Raw genomic sequence first — 18399 nt, 5'->3', positions numbered from 1 at the left:
GGGCAGATTGGGAACTTATTTAGAGCATATTAAAATGCTATATATGAGGGCTTACAGGTACTGGTCTTATCTCATATGGGAAAAACCCGGTGACAGTATCTACAAGAAGAGTCTTTCTCTGGATTACCCAGCTAGCCGTTGATTTACACAGATAGTCACTGACTTTGATTGGCAGGCATCATCCATTCCTGATTTTTCACTACAGCGCTAATATATATATAATGAAAAAGAGCAGCACAAGCAAACAACTTGTAAATGGGTGGGTGCCCGTCCTCCAGGTAAATACCAAACCTTCTTACATATGAAAAAAAAATAGTAGAAACAGCACTCCAAGAATAGATGACTTATTCGCTCTGCAAGAGCTGTGGCAACGTTTTGGCTGAATACTGCCTTTTTCAAGCCTGAATGCAGCTTGAAAAAGGCTGTATTCAGTCGAAACGTTGCCACAGCTCTTGCAGAGCTAATAAATCATCTATTTTTGGAGTGCTGTTTCTAATATATATATATATATATATATATATATATATATATATATATATATATATATATAATCACATACACATCGTATTGCTAGGATATGCTGCCACTTGCTAATGGGTAAGATGTATAATTCCTGTGATCCCCCACTGAATACATGAAGTACCATGGCCTCTTCTGATTTTTTTTTCCCCTACACGCTGCATCCTTCCAAACACTACAGGTCCTGTATTCAAGCCCAGGATACTGCTCAGGTGACCGGAAGTGAGAGAGCGCGCGGGGTGTGAACACGTGGGCTGTGGTGTGGCTGCGGTGAGCGGCGTGGTCCGACTCGGCTCGCGGCCCTCCGGAGAGGGAGCCAAGCGGAGGTGACCGAGTGGACCGGTAGGAGGCGACCGGAGGGACGAGCGCAAGAGAGCGCTGTGATAGCGTGCAGCGCCGGCCGGCGGAGGGCGCCAGGTGGTGGTGACTAGGAGGACCGGTAAGAGGCGACCGGAGGGGCGAGCACGCTGTGATAGCGTGCAGCGTCCCTAGAGGAGGTGAGTGAGGGGCAGGAGGCCGCGATAAGCGACCCTACTGAACCCGAGTGTGTACTGTACTGTACTGTATTGTATTTGTATTGTAGTTGTATTATATTTAAGTGCTCCTCCCCCGGCCTTATTTAAATTAATCCCCTGTCCATATTTGATCGATCTCCCCCCTATCCATATTTAATACAACTCCCCAGGCCATCTTTAGTGATCCCCCAGTCCATATTTAATTGATCACGCCCCGTCCATATTTAAATTGATCCCCTGATCACCCCCCGTCCATATTTAAATTGACCCCCCCATCCTCATTTAATTGATCCCCCCGACCACCCCCGTCCATATTAAATTGATCCCCCCGACCACATTTAACTGATTGACCCCCCCAGCCCATAATCAATTGATCCCCCTTGTCCATATTTAATAGATTCCCCCTGTCCACTTTTACTGATCCCCCAGTCCCTATTTATTTGCCTTATCCCCATCCATATTTAATTAACCCCCTGTCCATAATTAATTGATTGATTCCCCAGTCCACAATTAATTATTTCCCCAGCCCATATTTATTGATCCTCAGTCCATAGTTAATTGACACACCGTCCATACTTAATTAATCCACCTGACCTACTCAGCTGAGTCCCCCGTCGATATCTAATTGATACACTTGCACATCCCTAATTGATCCCCATCCATACACCTATATATAAATAATTGTGTTTTGTACTTGTATATATATACTGACTGTATCCCCATATTTAGAATGGCGTCCATCTTGGCCGGAGCCGTGCAGTGTACATCTTGCGCAATGTATGCATTCCGTGAGCTACCGCTCGAGGATCCATACTGCTGCGAGAGATGTGAGCATATCGTGCACTTGGAAGCCCAAATTCTGGATCTAAGTGCTCAGATAGCGATACTGAGGAGCATCGACAACATGGAAAGGAGTTTGCTGCTCACCGAGCAGACACTCAATGGGTCAATACTGGGGGTGGAGCATAGAGGGGAAGTGCAGGCTGAACAGGCAGGGTGCTGGATAACAGTTAGGAGGGATAGAGGGAAGAAGTATAGGAAGGCTGGTTCAGAACCGGCATTATTGGAGCACGACAGATCCTCTGACCGCCGGGGGAGTGTATGCTCCAGTAATGAGGGGGAGGGGGGAAGTGTAGGGCAGGCAAGACAGGTCCTGGTAGTGGGTGATTCTATTATTAGGGGGACAGACAGGGCAATCTGTCACAAAGACCGGGATCGCCGAACGGTGTGCTGCCTCCCTGGCGCTCGAGTCCGGCACATCACGGATCGGGTTGACAGGTTACTGGGTGGGGCTGGCGAAGACCCAGCGGTCATGGTCCACATCGGCACCAATGACAAAGTGAGTGGTAGATGGAGGGTCCTTAAAAATGATTTCAGGGACCTAGGTAGGAAGCTTAGGGCAAGGACCTCCAAGGTAGTTTTCTCAGAAATACTACCAATCCCGCGAGCCACACAGGAGCGCCAACGGGAAGTTAGGGAGGTGAATAAGTGGCTAAAGAGTTGGTGCAAGGCAGAAGGGTTTGGGTTCATGGAGAACTGGGCTGACTTCGCGGTCAGCTACAGGCTCTACCGTAGGGACGGGCTGCACCTCAATGGGGAGGGTGCAGCGGTGCTGGGGAAGAAGATGGCTAATAGGTTGGAGGAGTATTTAAGCTAGAGACAGGGGGGGGGGGGAACCAAGGAAATAGGTGGGATGTGAGGCAAGCAAGGGGGAAGGGGAGAAGTGAATATAATGAGGGTGGAGAGGGGGGTGGGGATAGTAGTTAGATCGCTAGAGAAGAATAGGATGCTAAATAACCCCAAAATTTTATCTTGCATGCTGACCAACGCAAGAAGCCTGACCAATAAGGCGGATGAGCTGCGGGCGCCTATATCGGAGGAGAGGTATGACATCGTAGATATAACAGACTTGGCTAGACGATAGCTACGACTGGGCGGTAAATTTATTAGATTATAGTTTATTTAGAAGGGATCGGAAACAGGGGAAATTCGGAGGAGTCTGCTTATATGTAAAGTCATGTCTAAAGCCCAGACTAAGGGAAGATATAGGAGAGGGAGAAGAGGGGGTCGAGTCCATGTGGGTAGAGATAGAGGGGGCAAAAAATAATAATAAAATATTATTGGGGGTCTGCTATAAGCCACCAAATATAACAGAGGAGAATGAGAATCTGCTATTAGGACAAATAGACAAAGTAGCAAAACATAATGAAGTGATTGTAATGGGGGATTTCAACTACCCAGATATTGACTGAGAACAGAAACCTGTAGATCTCAGAAAGGAAAAAGGTTCTTGAGAAATATTAAGGATAATTATCTCTCCCAACTAGTGCAGGAACCAACGAGAGGGAAGGCCGTGTTGGACTTAATATTGACTAATAGGCCTGATAGAATAACTGAGGTACAGATAGGGGGGCACCTAGGTAATAGCGATCATAATATTATCGACTTCAAAATGCCCTTCAGTAGGGTTATCAATAAGGGAACAACAAAAACATTAAACTTTAGGAGGGCGAAGTTTGATCAGCTGATAGAAAACCTTCAACTTATAGACTGGGACAAAGTTCTTAATCAAAGGAATAAGAATAGTAAATGGGAAACCTTCAAAAGAATTCTGAATACTCAGTGTGAGAGGTACCGTATATTCCGGCGTATAAGACGACTTTTGAAGACTGAAAAATCTTCTGTCTAGTCTGGGGTCGTCTTATACGCCGGTAATGCTTTTGAACTTTCAGAAATTGACATGCGGGGATACTCTGGGGGTGTTAATAAGCTGCCGTGGCCGTATCCCTGCCATGTGGGAGTTAATATAAGGTGGAGGGAGTTAAAATACGGCAGCGGTAGGTCCAGACAGTCAGCGCTTCTGTGCTGAAACTGACACATCGCTGCGTATTCCCAGCTCCGGACACAGCGCAGGGCTTCTGTGCCGACAGCTTTCACTTGTCACAGAAGCGCTGCGCTGTGTCCGGAGCAGGGAAGTTCGCATCGCTTCTGTGACAATATATGAAAAGCCGGCAATTCAGCAGCGGCATAAGCCGGCACCCGACAATTTAGAATAGAAAGAATAGAGCTTCACACATAGATTAGATAGATAGAAATATGTCAGTCACATATATATGAAGTACAGTGACAGTATTGCTTACTGTACTTGTCATTTAGTGTAAAGGATTTATTAAAACAAATAATAGTGTTTTCATGCACCGTCTCTTTAAGAAAGCCGGCCGGCAATTCAGCATCGGTACCCGACAATTTATAACAGAAAGATAGAGCATCACACATAGATTAGATAGATAGAAACATGTCAGTCACATATATATGAAGTACAGGGACAGTGCTGGTTACTGTACTTGTCATCTAGTGTTAAAATAACGATTTAAAAAAAAATTGGCGTGGGGTTCCCCTTAATTTTAGTCTCTAGCGGAGGTTAAGCAGACGGCTGGGGCAGATGTTTGAAGCCTGGGAAGGGGGTAATACCCACGGAGCTTCCCAGGCTACTAATATCAGCCCCCAGCTGAATACATAGCCTTTACTAGCTATTAAAATGGGGGACCCCCCAAAAAAAATGACGTGGGGTCCCCCCTAATTTAATAGCTAGCAAAGGCTAGGCAGACAGCTGGGGGCTGATATTAATAGCCCAGGAAGGGAGCCATGAATATTGGCCCCCTCCCAGGCTAGAAACACCAGCCGTCAGCCGCCCCAGAAATGGCGCATTCATAGGATGCGCCAATTCTGGCACTTAGCCTCGCTCTTCCACGCTGCCCTGGTGCGGTGGCAGGGGGTAATAGGGCTGGGGTTGATGTCAGCTTATAATGCCAGCTGACATCAAGCCCAGGTTAGTAATGGAGAGGCGTCTATAAGACACCCCCATTACTAACCCCATAGTAAAAGTTAAAAAAAACACAAACACCCAGAATAAAGTACTTTAATTGAAATAAACACACAATTCTTTATTGTTCTAAATTAAACCATACTTACCATCACGCCCATTCCAGCTGAAGCCAACGATCTCCTGCAATAAAAGTAAAATAATAAAGCAACCTCATCCTTACCTTTCCATGGTTCCCAGGACAGCTCCAGCTCTGCTACATCGAGATGACAGGCTGGACCGCAGCAGAACGCCGCCATCCAGCCTGTCATCCCGCAGACACTGAGAAGCGCAGGCATGCTTGCGCTCCTCAGTGTCTCGCTGTGACGGCATCCAGATGAGCCGACAATGAACTCAGCTCACCTCCTGGACGTCCGTCACTGACAGCATGCGGGGAGCAGGAGAATTTTCCCACGCTGTCAGTGACGTGCATGAGGTGAGCCGAGTTCATTGGACATGATCTCGGCTCATCTGGATGCCGTCACAGTCAGACACTGAGGAGCACAAGCATGCCTGCGCTTCTCAGTGTCTGCCGCATGGCAAGCTGAACGGCAGCGTTCTGCTGCGGTGCAGCCTGTCATGTGAATGTAGCAGAGCTGGACCGGTCCTGGGAACCATGGAGAGGTAAGGATGAGGTTGCTTTATTATTTTACTTTTATTGCAGGAGATCGTTGGCTTCAGCTGGAATGGGCGTGATGGTAAGTATGGTTTAATTTAGAGCAATAAAGGATTGTGTCTTTATTTCAATTAAAGGACTTTATTCTGGGTGTTTGTGTTTTTTTTAATTACTTTACTAGAAATTCATGGCGGTCATGTCTAATATTGGCGTGACCCCATGAATTTCGGGCTTAGGGCCAGCTGATAATGCCAAGCTGGCCCTAACCCCTTTATTACCCAGTGAGCCACCGCACCAGGGCCCTGGATGAGTTGGGTACAGCGCCAGAAGATGGCGCTTCTATGAACGCGCCATTTTCCGGGGTGGCTGCGGACTGCAATTTGCAGCGGGGGGGGGGGGGGGGCCAGAAAGCTTGGGCCTCCCTGCGCTGCAGATTCCAGCCCCCAGCTGCCTAGTTGTACCTGGCTGGACACAAAAATAGGGCGAAGCCCCACGTCTTTTTTTTTTTAATTATTTCATGAAATAATTTAAAAAAAAAGGGCTTCCCTATATTGTTGTGTCCGGCCAGGTACAAATAGGCAGCTGGTGGTTGGGGGCAGCCCGTTCCTGCCTGCTGTACCTGGCTGGACACAAAAATATGGCGAAGCCCACGTCAACATTTTTGGGAAAAATTAATTACAAAATTAATAATAATTTAGGGACTGCATCTTTATTAACCCCTCAATTGTCATTTAGTGTTAAAATAAAGGATTTTTTAAAAAGAAAATTGGCGTGGGATCCACCATCATTATAGTCTCTAGCGGAGGTTAAGCAGACGGCTGGGGCAGATGTTTGAAGTCTGGGAAGGGGGGGGGGGGGGGGTAATACCCACGGAGCTTCCCAGGCTACTAATATCAGCCCCCAGCTGAATACCTAGCCTTTACTAGCTATTAGAATGGGGGACCCCCCCCAAAAATGATGTGGGGTCCCCCCTATTTTAATATGTTTATGAGTGACAGTTTTCCTGCTATATACCTGCATGTCATAAGAATTTAAATTAAAAAAGGACCATGTTAAATTCAAATCTGTTTTTTTTTAATTTTTACCGGTGTTTGGTATGCGTTGGAAAAGGGGTAGTCTTATACGGTGAATATATCCTAAACTCTATATTTTAACAGGAAAGTAGGGGGGGTCGTCTTATACACCAGGTCGTCTTATACGCCGGAATATACGGTATATACCGTATGGGAATAAAAGGGCCAGAAATAAGAGGAAACCAATATGGTTGAACAAGAACGTAAAAGGGGCGTTAAATAGCAAAAAAGAGGCATTCAAGAGATTAAAACAGGAAAACAGCAAGGAGGCACTAATGTGTTACAAGGTAAAAACGAGAACCTGTAAAAAACAAATAAAAATAGCGAAGGAGGAAACAGAGAGACGTATTGCTAGGGAAAGTAGATCAAATCCCAAACTGTTCTTTACGTATATAAATAGTAAAAGGATTAAATTGGATAATATTGGACCGATAAAAAGTGATGAAGGCAAAATCATAGAGAAAGATGAGGATAAAGCTAACCTATTAAATAATTTTTTTTCGACAACTTTCACAAAGGAAATAGAACTAACAGGCAAAATGAGAAGTGACAAGCTTAATCCTCCACTAAGTATGACTAATCTAACCCAAGCTGGGGTACAGAAACGCCTCAGTAACATTAAAATAAACAAATCACCAGGACCTGATGGCATACACCCACGGGTACTAAGGGAACTAAGTAATGTGATAGACAGACCGTTATATCTTATATTTAAGGACTCTGTTGAGACTGGGTCTGTGCCACTTGATTGGCGACAGGCGAATGTAGTGCCAATATTCAAAAAGGGAGCGAAAAGTGACGCCGGAAACTATCGGCCGGTGAGACTGACGTCCGTTGTGGGCAAAATTTTTGAAAGCTTCATTAAAGAGGCGATTACGGAGCATCTTGATGCTAATAATCTTTTAACCCCGAACCAACATGGATTCATGATGAATCGCTCCTGCCAAACAAACCTGATTGACTTCTACGAGGAGATTAGCTCTCGAGTAGATCAGGGGGAACCAGTGGATGTCGTGTATCTCGACTTCTCAAAAGCGTTCGATAGCGTGCCACATAATAGGTTGGTATACAAAATGAGAATGATGGGGCTGGGGGAAAATGTCTGCAAGTGGGTAGCTAACTGGCTAAAGGATAGAAGGCAGAGGGTGGTTATAAATGGAATATACTCAGATTGGGTAAGCGTCACTAGTGGGGTACCACAGGGGTCTGTACTAGGCCCAATGTTATTTAATATCTTTATTAACGACATAGTCAACGGGATAAATAGTAAAATATCAATATTTGCAGATGACACAAAGTTATGTAAAACAATTAATACAAAAGAGGACAGTGCAGACCTACAGAGGGACTTGGATAAGCTGGGTAGGTGGAGCATTAAATGGCAAATGAGGTTTAACGAGGAGAAATGTAAGGTCATACATATGGGAAGGAAAAATGGAAGTCACCAGTACTCACTGAATGGGAAATCATTGGGGAATTCAGAGATGGAGAAGGACTTGGGCATCTTGATTGATAGCAAACTAAATTGGAGTGCCCAAAGTCAGGCCGCTGCTGCAAGGGCAAACAGGGTAATGGGATGTATCAGAAGAGGTATAGCTGCAAAGGATGAGAACATTGTTCTTACACTGTACAAAGCACTGGTCAGACCACACTTGGAATACTGTGCTCAGTTATGGGCCCCAATATATAGAAAGGATATAAATGAGCTTGAAAAGGTACAAAGGAGGGCAACAAAATTAATAAAGGGAATGGAGGGACTGCAATACCCAGAGAGGTTGGCAAAACTAGGACTATTCAGCCTGGAAAAGAGAAGGTTGAGGGGGGACATAATAAATGTGTACAAATATGTTAGGGGACAGTATAGAGATCTTGCCCGGGATTTATTCAAAAGGAGGGATATTACGGTAACAAGAGGGCATTCACTAAGACTGGAAGAGAAAAGGTTTCGGCACCAGCATAGGAAGGGGTTCTTTACGGTAAGAGCAGTGAGAATATGGAATTCACTGAGTGAGGAGACGGTAATGTCGGATTCACTAAACCAGTTCAAGCGGGGACTGGATGCATTTCTAGATACCAGGCAGATTTCAGCATACACTTAAAAATAAAATAGTAGGTTGATACAGGGATTTATTCTGACTGCTGGTTTCAGAGTCGGGAGGGAATTTTCCTCAGGTGAAGATTTGCTAAATCATTTGGGGTTTTTGCCCTCCTCTGGATCAACTTTAACAATTACAGAACTAACAGGTCGAACTTGATGGACGCAAGTCTTTATTCGGCTTTACAAACTATGTTACTATGTGAATGGGGTTAAGCTGAAAAACTCTGCACAGCGCCTGAACGAGGGAGGCTCTGTGCAGGAAAACTGCTGTAGGGGTTCCCATCAATCTCATGAGTGGTGGAGGTCCATGTAGTTGGACCCTGCTGATCAGCCAGAGACAGCATATAAAAAAATGGAAGGAAAAAATAAATAAATAAAAAACTGGAAAACTTCTATCTCTTACATCTGACAAGTGACTTAAAGACCAAATACTTGGTGTATGCCATACAAGTATTTAAAAGGCATTGTCGTACCCCTAAAACAAATGCACTTCTGATCGCAGCAGGAAGCTCAGGGGAGCTAAAACTTGAAGCCCTTCCTAATGGTGATGACTCGCTGGTTTCTGTCCCAGTGGACGTCTTCAGCATGAGATCTTCTTGCTCCGGGGTGCTGTAATCATTGAGAGGTGTATTCTAGGAAGATAAACGCCAGTTAATGCAATGTCAAATAATTGGAAGTAGGTTCATGAAAAAACAAGGATAGATTTAGACAGAAACCGCTCATTTCATCATTATCTGACAGTTTAAACAGGCTGCAGATCACCCGAACGAACAAAATGCTCGTTCGTCTGATTATATGATTTGTTGTGCGATGTAAATGATCACCGTTCTCGGCACGTGCCACACATGCCGCCTGCTGATTGACTGCAGTGGTTACATTAACGATGTACGGCATGTGATTGCTGCAGGAAATAGGCAGAGCCCATCAGGAAGCACTAGCGCGGCGGAGAACATTCTCTGGTCTTGGCTACACTTAGGGTTAAGCCCAACTAAAATAAAGAGCTCCACTTTACAGCCTGTAAAAAAAGATAAAACAAGAAATAAAATGTTTGCATTATTACTTTTAACAGATCAGATGAGACTGTCCTTTCGGAAACAGAAGAGTCTCTGCCGTAAGTTTCCCAACGCCGGAGATTAATTCCATCCTTATCAGCCTCCTTCAACTTCTTCTTTAAAGCCACTTGTTCATCTATATTAGATACGTACAGAAAATATTGTAAACTAAAACTGAAGATTCATAGCATTCTAAGCTATATGAACATCTCCCCTGATGTTTGGCAGGAGAGCACCTACTTGCTGGGGGATTGGTGCCCTCCTGATTGACGGACTGGAGCAGTAGCATTGTTGCGCCGATAGCCCGAAATGTGCGCTCTTCAATGCTGCTATAACAGGCAGTTTTGCAGAAGAGCAGGGGCACTGAAGCTGATCAGGAGCCAACAGTGTGCTCCAGCAATCCTGGCTAGTTTCAGAGCAGCACTTACAAGCTCTATTGGAAAGAGCTTGTAAGCACTGCACATGTAAAATCACCACTGCTGGAGAGCAGTGGGCGGTGGTTGGCAATTCAGCAACAAGCTATAAACAAACTTAAAAATCACTTAGTTCTTGAGAACACACAGGATTTTTAATAACAAGCGAATTGCAAATTGGCTACTTTTTACAAGCACTTTGTAATTTTATCCAGAAAAACATGGGAATAACTATTTCATTTTACCTTGTTATATGAACAAGTATTGTATATACAAGTATACACTGAGAGCTGTCATACTGCAGCAATACTTACCTCCGGGATCCTATCTCATTATGTAGAAAGGGTAATAAGAAGAATATTAGAAAATACTTCCAATTCTAAATGTAGTATAGTTCTTCTGATTCGCTATGTCACTTCCCCATGCGCAGGGCATTGCAGTAGCTTAGGCATCCATGGTTACGACCACTGATATAGTAACAGTTAATTCTTAGTGGTCATAACCATGAATAACTAAGCTACTGAATTGCCCTGCACTTGGGGAAAGTGACATCAGAAGAACTAAACTACATTTCTAATTGGAGGTATTTTTTACTACTACTCAGGCAGTCTGTGAATTATAACTATATGGCTGAATCGTGCAAATAAAAGGATTACAAAGTGAATGTGACGGCAGATCGGATCGTCCTACCACAGAATCCTCGTAGGAATAAGATTACATAATTGATATCTCAGGTTGTGTAGATTTAATAATTGAGCCTCAGGTGACGTGAGCAGAGGGTTAAGAGATCCCCAGGCCTCACAGGTAATTACAGAATCCTAAATTCCCAGCAGTAAGGTACAAAGCTCCCTCCCTGAACGATCTACTGGGATAGGAAGTCAGACTTCTTTATGTCAACAGCTGGAAGTAAAAAAGGTTTTCAGCATCGGAAAAAATATTTATATAAAACTAAAATTATTACTCCGGGGAGGGAAAGCATGAGATAACATGCATTGCCTGTCTGCAGAGGAAACCAGTCGGCGGATAACTTATGCTAAACGAGGACGGTACAGTAATCAGCGGCACTGGATGGGACACGTACCCAGCTCTCTCCTCCACTGGGCTTTCCGGGCTTCCTGCATGCTCTTGTCTCTCTCCCGCTCCCCCAGGGTGCTGAACAAACTGACCGTTTGCCCGAGTTGATTGGAAAAAAAGATTTTAGGTCACAACCAGTATAATTTTGTTAGCATCTATTCAGTCATTTGTGTAAGAAAAGATCAACAGACTGACGGTCACTTTCAAACAGAAAGACAAATGTGAACATGTGCAAGCTAAGAAAGCAACTTCCATATGTAACAAATTAAAGCTGCACTTTGTAACGCTATAGTATGCAAACATGAAATATATGAAATTGAAATTGCATTATTGCTGTAGAGAATAAGTTAAAATGAAGATAGTTAGGGCATAAATTGGTCAATTCATGTGTGCTCAATAGCCAACAACAAGGTGACCTTCTTTGCTGGGAACCAAACCTAATATGATACTTCTCCAGGGCTGATAAGCGCCACAGGTTGATGGATGGAGTACTTGGTTAGAAAGCCAGTGTATAAAAATACTAAAGCCTGAACAGAAAAACAGGTGTGAACAGAGTCTCGCAGAAGACTCACTTTTCTTCATCTGTAATCCCGTCGGAAAAAAAAGGAGTAAAAATTTTAGGTGTGCGACACTAAGCAAAAACTGGAGAAGGCTGACGCCGTCCAGGGGTGTATACTGCAGAGCAGGAGCCACGGTTAATCTTTTTCAGATTACGCATAGTGTCGCCTCCTAGTGGACAGCAGCATAACACCCATGGTCCTGTGTCCCCCAATGAGGCGACAGAGTAAACAGGTGTGAACAGGTGCAAGCTAAGAGTAGCCACTTACATTTGTAACTAATAAAATAATGCTGCACACTGTAACTCTAGTATGCAAACATTTAATATATGAATATAGAAGGTCGCCTTGTCGTCGGCTGTTGGGCACAAATGAATTGGCCAATTTATGCGCCAAGAATCTTCATTTTTAACTTTTTCTCTTCTAGAGCAGCAAAGCAGTTCCAATTACATATATTCCATGTTTGCATACTATAGCGTTACAGAGTGCAGCTTTGTTAGTTTTGTGTATGAAACATAGCACAAAAGGGGAATTCTGGTTTTGGCTTATTTATTGTATGAGAAAAAAAAATGTAAAAAAAAAAATGAGACAGCGACTTCTTAAATACCTTCTGTATTAGGTTCTCACCGTTTTCAATATCTCTGCTTGTGGTTGCTTTGATGGGATAAGAGGGGAGTTGAGCAATAAGATTTTCCTCCTCCAAGGCAGCAGGATCAGGGCAGTCTTCACTTCTCCAGTCGGCATTTATATGGCTCCATCATTAGGCGCCTTGATGATCTTGCAAAGTCTAGCAAATGCTAGAGGTGCCCAAGATGCAAAAGTGTCAGCCTTGGAGGACCGGGCCAGATGATGGACCAGGGCAACGCAAATCTTTTAGCTCAACTCTAGTTATTAGATTGAAAAAGGTCTCCTAGTCATGTCAGGTGAACAGTTTGCTTAACTGGAGGACCCCTTTAAAGATTACATCTACAGTTAAGATTTCTCCCAGTAAGGACATATGTCCTCATTTCTTTTCCTAGGATTATATTGAACGCTGTCATTTTACGTTTAATACACAATAATTTTTCTTAGCCTGAGTATGACGAGTGTTCTTGACAGGGAAATGCGTTTACAATAGTTTTTACCATTAACAATATTCTTCTTTACTTCCATAACCAAAGTCTGAAAATGCAGAATGAATGCAATTGGAAACATACTTATCACCGGTCTGGTCAGTGGTCAGAAGAGCATTGTTGTCCGCTAGTCCATTGTTGGCCTCATCCTCCTCTGCTGGGTTTTCTGTAACTTCTTCTGCTTCCGGTTTCTCCTCTTCTGAAATAAAAGTCATATTTACATCATTTACAGAGTTCATATATTTAAAGGGTTTGTCCTGCAGTAAAATATATATATATCATTTTGTTGTCGGACTGTTAAGATGAAAACAGCTGTTGACCAAATAATGCTTCGGCCATCTCAGCCGTCTCTCTCCTATACACAGGAGCTCTTATTCGGCAGAGCGCTCCTATGTTCTCTACAAGCAAGCTGCTGGCTGCCACGCCAGCCGGCATCTTATCTCAGAGAGAACAAGCGATTGGCAGTCCAAAAACAATAAAAAAAATAAATAAATCGGACAAGCCTGATCGCCATCTTCCCAGTTGATCAGTCGGCCAGTGCTCCCATACACGTGAGACCATTGATCAAATTCGTCGATATTGACGGATTTGGACGACATTAGTCTAGTGTGTAGTCAGGCTGTGTGCGCCCCCGAATCCACATTAGACTAATGTTGTCCAAATCCGCCAATATCGATGTTGTATGAAGAGTCTTTTGAAGCGAGTCCGCTAGGGAATAAGATGTTCAAAACTACTATAAACTATTCCGTTCCTATTGTGGAACAATTTTGCTGTCTATATGTTCAGTCTTTTGAGCGTTTTTCTTCTGCTTCAGAAAGTGCATGTCACCTCTGTGAAGCGTTTACTGATGGAAAACGCCTCAAAAAAGGGAGTGAAGAAAGGCTTGAAAAACCTCTACAAACCTGCTTCAAGAAACAAAAAAAAAATTGTTTGCCATAGACTGAGCCCCTCGATAAGGGTGCAGTCAGGAAGCCATATAACACGGACGACGATGGCATCACAATCATGGGCCTTAAGGCTGTATCACGGTGAAATATATCAGGAGGGTAATGTTAAAAAAAAGTTTACCACTGTTACTTCCTAAATACATGAGGCATAAGCTGCAGAAATGCCATAGCAAACAACTTTTTCCACTGCTTTACAGTTTTAATAAGCAAGTGGAAGGGCGGTAATCATTCACCTTTGGGCAATGCGCTAATATTCATTTTTCACATCATCTCTCCTTGGATGCAAGTGGTGAATTATTTGTCCGATTTATTAAGAAGTGCACGTCTCTTTATAAATTAGCCCCTTTACCCCACAGGGAGGTTTGCACGTTAATGACCAGGCCAATTTTTACAATTCTGACCACTGTCACTTTATGAGGTAATTACTCTGAAACGCTTCAACGGATCCCCCTGATTCTGAGATTTTTTTTTCGTGATATATTGTACTTCATCATAGTGGTAAAATTTCTTCGATATCACTTGCATTTATTTGTGAAAAAAAAACGGAAATTTGGGGAAAATTTTTAAAATTTCGCAATTTTCAAGCTTTCAATTTTCATGCCCTTAACCCCTTAAGCCCCGCGGGTGGTTTGCACGTTAATGACCGGGCCAATTTTTACAATTCTGACCACTGTCACTTTATGAGGTAATTACTCTGGAATGCTTCAACGGATCCCCCTGATTCTGAGATTGTTTTTTCGTGACATATTGTACTTCATGATTGTGGAAAAATTTCTTCGATATCACTTGCGTTTATTTGTGAAAAAAATGGAAATTTGGCAAAAATTTTGTGATTTTCAAAATTTGAATTTTTAAGCCCTGAAATCAGAGCGATATGTCACACAAAAGAGTTAATAAATAACATTGCCCACATGTCTACTTTACATCAGCACAATTTTGTAACCAAAATTTTTTTTTGTTAGGGAGCTATAAGGGTTAAAAGTTGACCAGCGATTTCTCATTTTTCCAACAAAATTTATAAAACCATTTTTTTAGGGACCACATCACATTTGAAGTCACTTGGAGAGGTCTTTATGACAGAAAATACCCAAAAGTGACACCATTCTAAAAACTGCACCCCTCAAGGTGCTCAAAACCACATTCAAGAACTTTATTAACCCTTCAGGTGCTTCACAGGAATTTTTTGAATGTGGAAGAAAAAAAATGAACATTTAACTTTTTTTTCACAAAAATGTTACTTTAGACCCAATTTTTTTTTATTTTCACAGGGGTAACAAGAAAAATGGACCCCAAAATTTGTTGTGCAATTTCCCCTGGGCACGCAGATACCCAATATTTGGGGAAGAAACACTGTTTGGGCGCACGGCAGGGCTCGGAAGGGAAGGAGCGCCATTTGAATTTTTGATTGTAAAATTTGCTTGAATAATTAGCGGACGCCATGTTCTGTTTGGAGAGCCCCTGTGTGCCCAAACATTGGAGCTCCCCCACAAGTGACCCCATTTTGGAAACTAGACCCCCCAAGGCACCTTTCTAGATGCATAGTGAGCACTTGGAACCACCAGGTGCTTCACAAATTGATTCGTAAAAATGAAAAAGTGAAATAAAAAACACTTTTTCATTTTTACGAATCAATTTGTGAAGCACCTAGGGGTTCCAAGTGCTCACTATGCATCTAGATAGGTGCCTTGGGGGGTCTAGTTTCCAAAATGGGGTCACTTGTGGGGGAGCTCCAATGTTTGGGCACACAGGGACTCTCTAAATGCAACATGGTATCCGCTAACAAATTGAATGGAAAATCGGCTCAAATTGTTAGCGGACACCACATTGCGTTTGGAGAGCCCCTCTGTGCCCAAACTTTGGAGCTCCCCCACAAGTGACCCCATTTTGGAAACTAGACCCCCCAAGGCACCCTTCTAGATGCATAGTGAGCACTTGGAACCCCCAGGTGCTTCACAAATTGATTCGTAAAAATGAAAAAGTGAAAAAAAAAAAAAAACACTTTTTCATTTTTACGAATCAATTTGTGAAGCACCTGGGGGTTCCAAGTGCTCACTATGCATCTAGAAAGGTGCCTTGGGGGGGGTCTAGTTTCCAAAATGGGGTCACTTGTGGGGGAGCTCCAAAGTTTGGGCACAGAGGGGCTCTCCAAACGCAATGTGGTGTCCGCTAACAATTTGAGCCGATTTTCCATTCAATTTGTTAGCGGATACCATGTTGCATTTAGAGAGTCCCTGTGTGCCCAAACATTGGAGCTCCCCCACAAGTGACCCCATTTTGGAAACTAGACCCCCCAAGGCACCTTTCTAGATGCATAGTGAGCACTTGGAACCACCAGGTGCTTCACAAATTGATTCATAAAAATGAAAAAGTGAAATAAAAAACACTTTTTCATTTTTACGAATCAATTTGTGAAGCACCTGGGGGTTCCAAGTGCTTACTATGCATCTAGATAGGTGCCTTGGGGGGTCTAGTTTCCAAAATGGGGTCACTTGTGGGGGAGTTCCAATGTTTAGGCACACAGGGGCTCTCCAAACGCAACATGGCGTCCGCTAACAATTTGAGCCGATTTTCCATTCAATTTGTTAGCGGACACCATGTCGCGTTTGGAGAGCCCGTGATGTGCCTAAACAGTGGAGCTCCCTCACAAGTGTCCCCATTTTGGAAACTATACCCCTCAAGGATTTTATTAAGGTGTATAGTGAACATTTTGAACCCAGAGGTACGGCACAGAATTTGCTTACATTAGGTCATCATATTGAATAAGTTGTCATTATTCTTGAGCGCAAGTGCTCGCTCCTTGAGTTTGCATCGGGTACTCAGGTATGCACCATGTACAGCGTGTGCTTGAGTGACATGCTCGAGTCCCTGCTCCGCATGTTTCACGGTTATTAGACACCCAAAAAAAAACATGCGGGGATCGCTCGTGCATGGCAGGCAATCCCCGTAAAGTTTTTTGGCCGCGAAGCATATGGGGCAGAGACTCGAGCATGTCACTAAAATACCCACGATACTCAATGCATACCAGAGCACCCAATGCAAACTCAAGTAGCGAGCACTTGCTCTCAACACTAGTCACCATATCGTCATCTTTTTTTCTTACTTTTGAAAAAAATCCCAACCCCAGCCCTAGCCCCAGCACAACCCTAGCCCCAGCACAACCCTAGCCCCAGCACAACCCTAGCCCCAGCACAACCCTAGCCCCAGCACAACCCTAGGCCCAGCACAACCCTAGCCCCAGCACAACCCTAGCCCCAGCACAACCCTAGCCCCAGCACAACCCTAGCCCCAGCACAACCCTAGCCCCAGCACAACCCTAGCCCCAAACCCAGCCCTAACCCTAGCCCTAACCCTAGCCCTAACCCTAGCCCTAACCCTAGCCCTAACCCTAGCCCAATCCTAACCCAAGAGTTTATTTTTGACGCCGTTCCTTGTGCGGTATAAGTGATTAGACGACTTTATTCTTCGGGTCGGTGTGATTACAGCAATGCCAGAGTCATATGGGGTTTTTATGACTGACAGCTGTCACACACTAAAAGACGCATTTTTTGTAAAATCTAGTTTTTGCATCGCCATATTTTGAGAGCTATAATTTTTCCAGATTTTGGCAGACAGTCATGTGACGGCTCGTTTTTTGCGGGATGACTTGGCGTTGTTATTGGTGCCATTTTCAGGCACGTGACATTTTTTGATCGCTTTCTATTCCGATTTTTGGGAGGCAGAATAAACAAAAACCAACAATTCAGGAATTGTTTTTTTTTTTTTATTCTGTTCCGCGTGTGGTAAAATTGATGAGGTAGCTTTATTCTTCGGGTCAGTACGTTTACAGCGGTACCACATTTGTATCATTTTTCTATGTTTTGGCGCTTATACACAATAAAAGCTATTTTATAGAAAAAAATATTTTTTAGCATCGCTTTATTCTGAGAGCTATAACTTTTTTATTTTTCGGCTGATGGAGCTGTATGGCGGCTTGTTTTTTGCGGGATGAGATGACATTTTCAGCGGTATCATTTTTATTTATATGCGTCTTTTTGATCGCGTGTTATTCTACTTTTTGTTTGGCGGTATGGTGATAAAGCATTGTTTTTTGCTTCGTTTTTTTTTTTTTTTTTTTTTACTGTGTTCACTGAAGGGGTTAACTAGTGGGACAGTTTTATAGGTCAGGTTGTTCCGGACGCGGCGATACCAAATATGTGTACTTTTATTGTTTTTTTTTTTTTTATAATAATATTTATTGATGGGTACATTATATTTTTATTTTTGGTGTATTATTTTTTTTATTTTTTTTATAATATTTTTGCACATTTTTTTTTTTTTTTTTTCCACTTTCAGACAGTTTGTACACTTTATTACTTTGTCCCACTCTGGGACTTTCACTTTTTTTTTTCTGATCGCCTGCATGGCACAGGAATGGAGCACCATCCCTGTGTCATGCAGGCTGTCAGAAGTGCACAGTGTGAAGATTGCTTGGAGATGCACTGCGCATGTCCAAGCAATCTTCCTGCTCTCTGGTGACCCGGATGTTGTCATGACGACATCGGGTCGTCATGGCAACACCCGG

The 18399-nt window shown here is 43.4% G+C and overlaps 1 protein-coding gene across 2 annotated transcripts in view; it reads right to left on the bottom strand.

Moving 5' to 3' along the window:
• The window catches only part of CCDC66 (coiled-coil domain containing 66), a 54814-nt gene that overhangs the window by 23569 nt on the left and 12846 nt on the right, over positions 1-18399 (bottom strand). The window contains exons 5-8 of one of the 2 annotated variants that reach the window (XM_073644599.1): positions 12976-13090; positions 11230-11309; positions 9744-9871; positions 9157-9315 (exon numbers count right to left, since the gene is read on the bottom strand). In XM_073644599.1, the coding sequence (XP_073500700.1) occupies positions 9157-9315; positions 9744-9871; positions 11230-11309; positions 12976-13090 (482 nt within the window). The remainder of the gene's footprint in view (positions 1-9156; positions 9316-9743; positions 9872-11229; positions 11310-12975; positions 13091-18399) is intronic. The other variant, XM_073644600.1, reaches the window with a different exon arrangement.

Source organism: Phyllobates terribilis, unplaced genomic scaffold, assembly GCF_046119375.1.
Source record: "Phyllobates terribilis strain yellow unplaced genomic scaffold, ASM4611937v1 Scaffold_8__6_contigs__length_399053987, whole genome shotgun sequence".
Lineage (NCBI taxonomy): Eukaryota > Metazoa > Chordata > Amphibia > Anura > Dendrobatidae > Phyllobates > Phyllobates terribilis.
This window is presented reverse-complemented; position numbering and strand designations above follow the sequence as displayed.